Genomic DNA, 4,110 nt, shown 5'->3' with positions numbered 1-4,110 from the left:
AGAAACAAATTATACCAATATCCTGCTGGCCAAACCTGAGGGCAGCTCGGCAAATCTGAGAGCACCTCGATAGAACCATGGGAAAATGGAACTGAAACAGTATCTAGTGAAACATAGACCAAAAATGACATCTGAAAACACAAGCTTACACAGAATGTTAAAATTCCAAACGAGGGCAAATAAAAAGCTTAAATGGGTGTCATTTTTAACATAAGGTTAATGTGTTCATTATTTAGAAGAGCCCATTCAGTGACAGAGGTCATGTTCAAGGTGGCAGGCACTTAAATCTTGTTGACTCAGAGTGATGAAAGGCTTAGGGTTACAGTAACCAAGGTCTTTCTCCATTCTGATCAACATTCAGTTGGTTTAATACACTCTGTACTTAACAAGTGCAGAAATGACTGTCCACAAGCTGTCTATCCCAAGCTTCTACTGCTTCTATTTGAAGATAAATTTCAGATATATATATATATATATAGATATATATATATATATATATATATATATATATATATATATATATATATATAAAACAAATATTAAATGCCGGTTATTGCATTTCTGTGCTGCAAATGTTTACCTATCAAATCTGAAGGCATTGTCTGGTAAACATCCTGAAGAATCCCAAACGAATACAGATGGAACTGTCATAACCTTACTTCAACCTTTCAAGGCCATGCAGTATTGTAACTCTTCTTTGGTAGAGGAATAAAGATTCTGTAGTGAAGGACTCATTATTGCTAGGCAAGTTATTATGCAGAAAACCTTGATATTTTTCATTGTTTATGTTTTGTTATTCAGTATAATGCAACTTTTGCAAACACAACACTATAGGTAAACTATAATCAAAGAAGGGTGTGGGAGGTAATACTTAACTGTCTTTAAGTACCTATTTTTATTTATTTATGTATTTATTTTTAATACACTTTCACAGCAGAGTTGAAGTTGCCTTTACATATATATTTACTGTTGTTACCAACAATGATTCACCCTGCTTGCCTGATCAAAAAGATGAGTCATCTGTAATAATAATAATAATAATAATAATAATAATAATAATAATAATAATAATAATAATAATGTAAAACTTGTATCTAAAAAAAATAAATAAAAAATAAATAAAAAAAATCGAACCCTGCAAGTCATTTTCTGTTATCAGTTTCATTTGGTGTTACCGTTATAGCTAGTTTACAAATGCATTACATCTTTCTTTCTGGTCAGTTTTGTTGTTGTTGTTGTAGTTTTGTAGTTCTTACAACCCCTTCCGTGTGTATTACGCCTCTACGCAAAGCGTTTGTCAAAAACGCTACACGCACGGTGCAAGCCTCTCAGTTTGCCTGTTCGATAAAGGTCGCTGTGACCGAGATTGAAGATCTGTAAACACGACATTATGTTGTCGCTAGCCGCTCGCTCTGGGGCTTTTCCCCCGTACCTGCAAGCCACTTCGTATGTCGTGGCCGGCCAGCTGAAACCCCTTGTTCCCGGTGTGGTTGTTAATACTGAAAAGTTGCTGAAGAATGTGAAGAAACCTTTCCTTTGCCGGGATTCTTTGATCGGGCAAAGCCCGAAGACCGGCCCAACAGTCTCTGCCAGCATTAACGGTGAGTTTTCTTTCTTAACTTCACTCGAGTAGCGGGGATTAAGAATTGGGCCTTCATCAAGTCAAAGGCATACATCATCTGTAGAATATTTTAAGGTCTAACGTTACAACTGTTCCCATTATTCATGTAAACATTACGCTTGTCTTGTATACAATGCATTTTAAATTACATTTAATAGTTAAATTGTGTAAGTTGCATAAACAGGCCTAGTTTAGGCCTGTGTTCGCAAGACCATGGCAATAACTGATCAGTACATTTTGAATTAAAGACATAATGCAACTTTAAAATAGAAATCGATATCAATATGGATTTAAAAGGTTAACTAATCTAACCTGCTGTGTATGTGGGTACACACACGTGGTATTTACATTATTTTTACTGTCATATTGCAACCGGAGCTATAATAAAGATCAGATAGGTAAACTACCTGTAACTAGATAACAATATATAACACAAGCTTTTAATTGGTATAGTGAAAGTTAGGTACGTTAAATAGTATATATTTGAAGAGTAAAGTACAGTACGAGTTTCCTGGCAAGGTTGGGATGTCCTAGCTTGCCTGCAAAACAATTAGGAGTACCGTAATGTCCTAAACACAGGTATATCTATAGGTACAGTTAAATTATACAGTATGCAAATCCAGTGTGTACACATTTTGAGAAACACTGTTAGCCATATGTGCAGTTAACTGTAGTTCACGACATGGGAAACAGTTGCTAAGTTCCATAACATTTTGTAAAAGTTGACTTGAGTAAAGTTATATTAACTACAGTGTCCCACAGGTTATTCATGACAGTGTATCCTATGTTGTTTGCTTAATGTTATAGTAAAGCATTCTAAAGCAGATATTAAAACTTTATAATTTCCTACGGCAGTTGAAGCTGTGGTATGACTGACAAATTAGGCCTTAGTTTATGTATATTTAGTGAGGATTTCCCCTATTTGAGTAACCTAAAAAAAAATTGATTTCGTCATCTTGATGTTTTCACATTTTATTCAGGCTAAGTACTGTAAAGCTGTTATCTAAACGTACACACCTGCATTTATTCAAGTGATTTAATTATTGCAGTTACTTTATTAACAGATGATAATGGTTTGCCACCTGGTATCAGATATCATATAGTGCCTCACTAATGTGACGATCCACTAGGATGATGGGTGTTTTAACACATTTCAGCCAATGTAATGTTTTTTATTTATTTATGTTTTTTATTTTAAGGTGCTGCCAGTGTTCGTTTTGCACATAGTGACATCAGAGTACCCGATTTCTCCGATTACAGGCGACCTGAGGTACAGAATGCTAACAAGTCATCGCAGGATAGCAGTGACAGTAGGAAGGGATTCTCCTACCTGCTAACTGGAGCAACGGTTGTAGTGTCTGCCTACGCTGCCAAGACTGTGGTCTCCCAGTTCATCTCCACTATGAGTGCTTCTGCTGACGTCTTGGCACTGTCGCAAATTGAAATTAAACTGTCTGATATTCCAGAGGGCAAGAACGTGACCTTCAAATGGAGAGGGAAGCCTCTGTTTGTCCGTCACAGGACCCCAAAGGAGATTGAGGTGGAAGCAGGTGTGAACATGGCTGAGCTGCGGGACCCCCAGCATGACTTGGACAGAGTTAAGAAACCCAAGTGGATGATTGTTCTTGGCGTCTGCACTCACCTTGGTTGTGTGCCTATTGCTAATGCAGGCGATTACGGTGGCTATTATTGCCCCTGCCATGGCTCCCATTATGATGCATCTGGAAGAATAAGAAAAGGCCCAGCACCTGCCAATCTGGAGGTTCCATTTTATGAATTCCCTGATGAGGATACAGTCATTGTTGGTTAGAGTGGGGGATTTTATCTTGTTTCCTTCCCCCTAATATATGTAGCCTGTTTTTTTGTGGCAGGCTTATTTCTGAACTGAATTGATTTTACCATCTATTGATCCAAATGTGTATCGGTACATTGGGATATGCTTTAAGTTCGTAAGTAATAAATAAATGTACATTTTACCTCATCAGATAAACTCTTGTGTCAGTTGATTTAATCAGTCTGTCATGCTTGCTACACCCTTCACCAAACAATGTAATCTGATATTTGTATCTGAATAGTTTGGACATTCTAGTTTGGATTTGTTTAATTGCTGCGCTAAGCACATAATTGAATGTCCTCCTGAATGTTGTGGTTAAAAGAACTACATTGCTAGGATTTGTTTTAGGAATGAGATTCCAATGCCAGTGCCAGACATGTACGCACCTAGAGTTTAATATAGATTTAATAATTTGGCATTAAATTGAAATAAAGGTTGGATTTGCAGAAAAAATCGCCTTGCCTTGATATAGAATTTTTTGCACATCTTAACAAGTAACTTAACTAAGCTCTTTTGGATAATAAAAATAAGTATTTTAACTTTAACAATGCTTCAACATGCACGGTTATTTACAATTTAGCTCCTACTGCATATTGTAGGGAGACAGTTTTGTGCTGATTTATTGCGTTAAAAAAAAAAAAAAGCCCTAATTAAA

General features: G+C 36.4%; 1 protein-coding gene across 1 annotated transcript; it reads left to right on the top strand.

The window, feature by feature from the left end:
- The first annotated feature begins 1,312 nt into the window (after positions 1-1,312).
- On the top strand, positions 1,313-3,602 carry LOC121326162 (cytochrome b-c1 complex subunit Rieske, mitochondrial-like). Its single transcript, XM_041269347.1, has 2 exons — positions 1,313-1,601; positions 2,821-3,602. The coding sequence occupies exons 1-2, from the start codon at positions 1,391-1,393 to the stop codon at positions 3,429-3,431; spliced, it is 822 nt and encodes a 273-aa protein (XP_041125281.1). The 5' UTR covers positions 1,313-1,390; the 3' UTR covers positions 3,432-3,602.
- The last annotated feature ends 508 nt before the right edge of the window (positions 3,603-4,110 follow it).

The sequence above is a fragment of the Polyodon spathula genome, chromosome 13, assembly GCF_017654505.1.
Source record: "Polyodon spathula isolate WHYD16114869_AA chromosome 13, ASM1765450v1, whole genome shotgun sequence".
NCBI classification, from domain to species: Eukaryota; Metazoa; Chordata; class Actinopteri; order Acipenseriformes; family Polyodontidae; genus Polyodon; species Polyodon spathula.
This window is presented reverse-complemented; position numbering and strand designations above follow the sequence as displayed.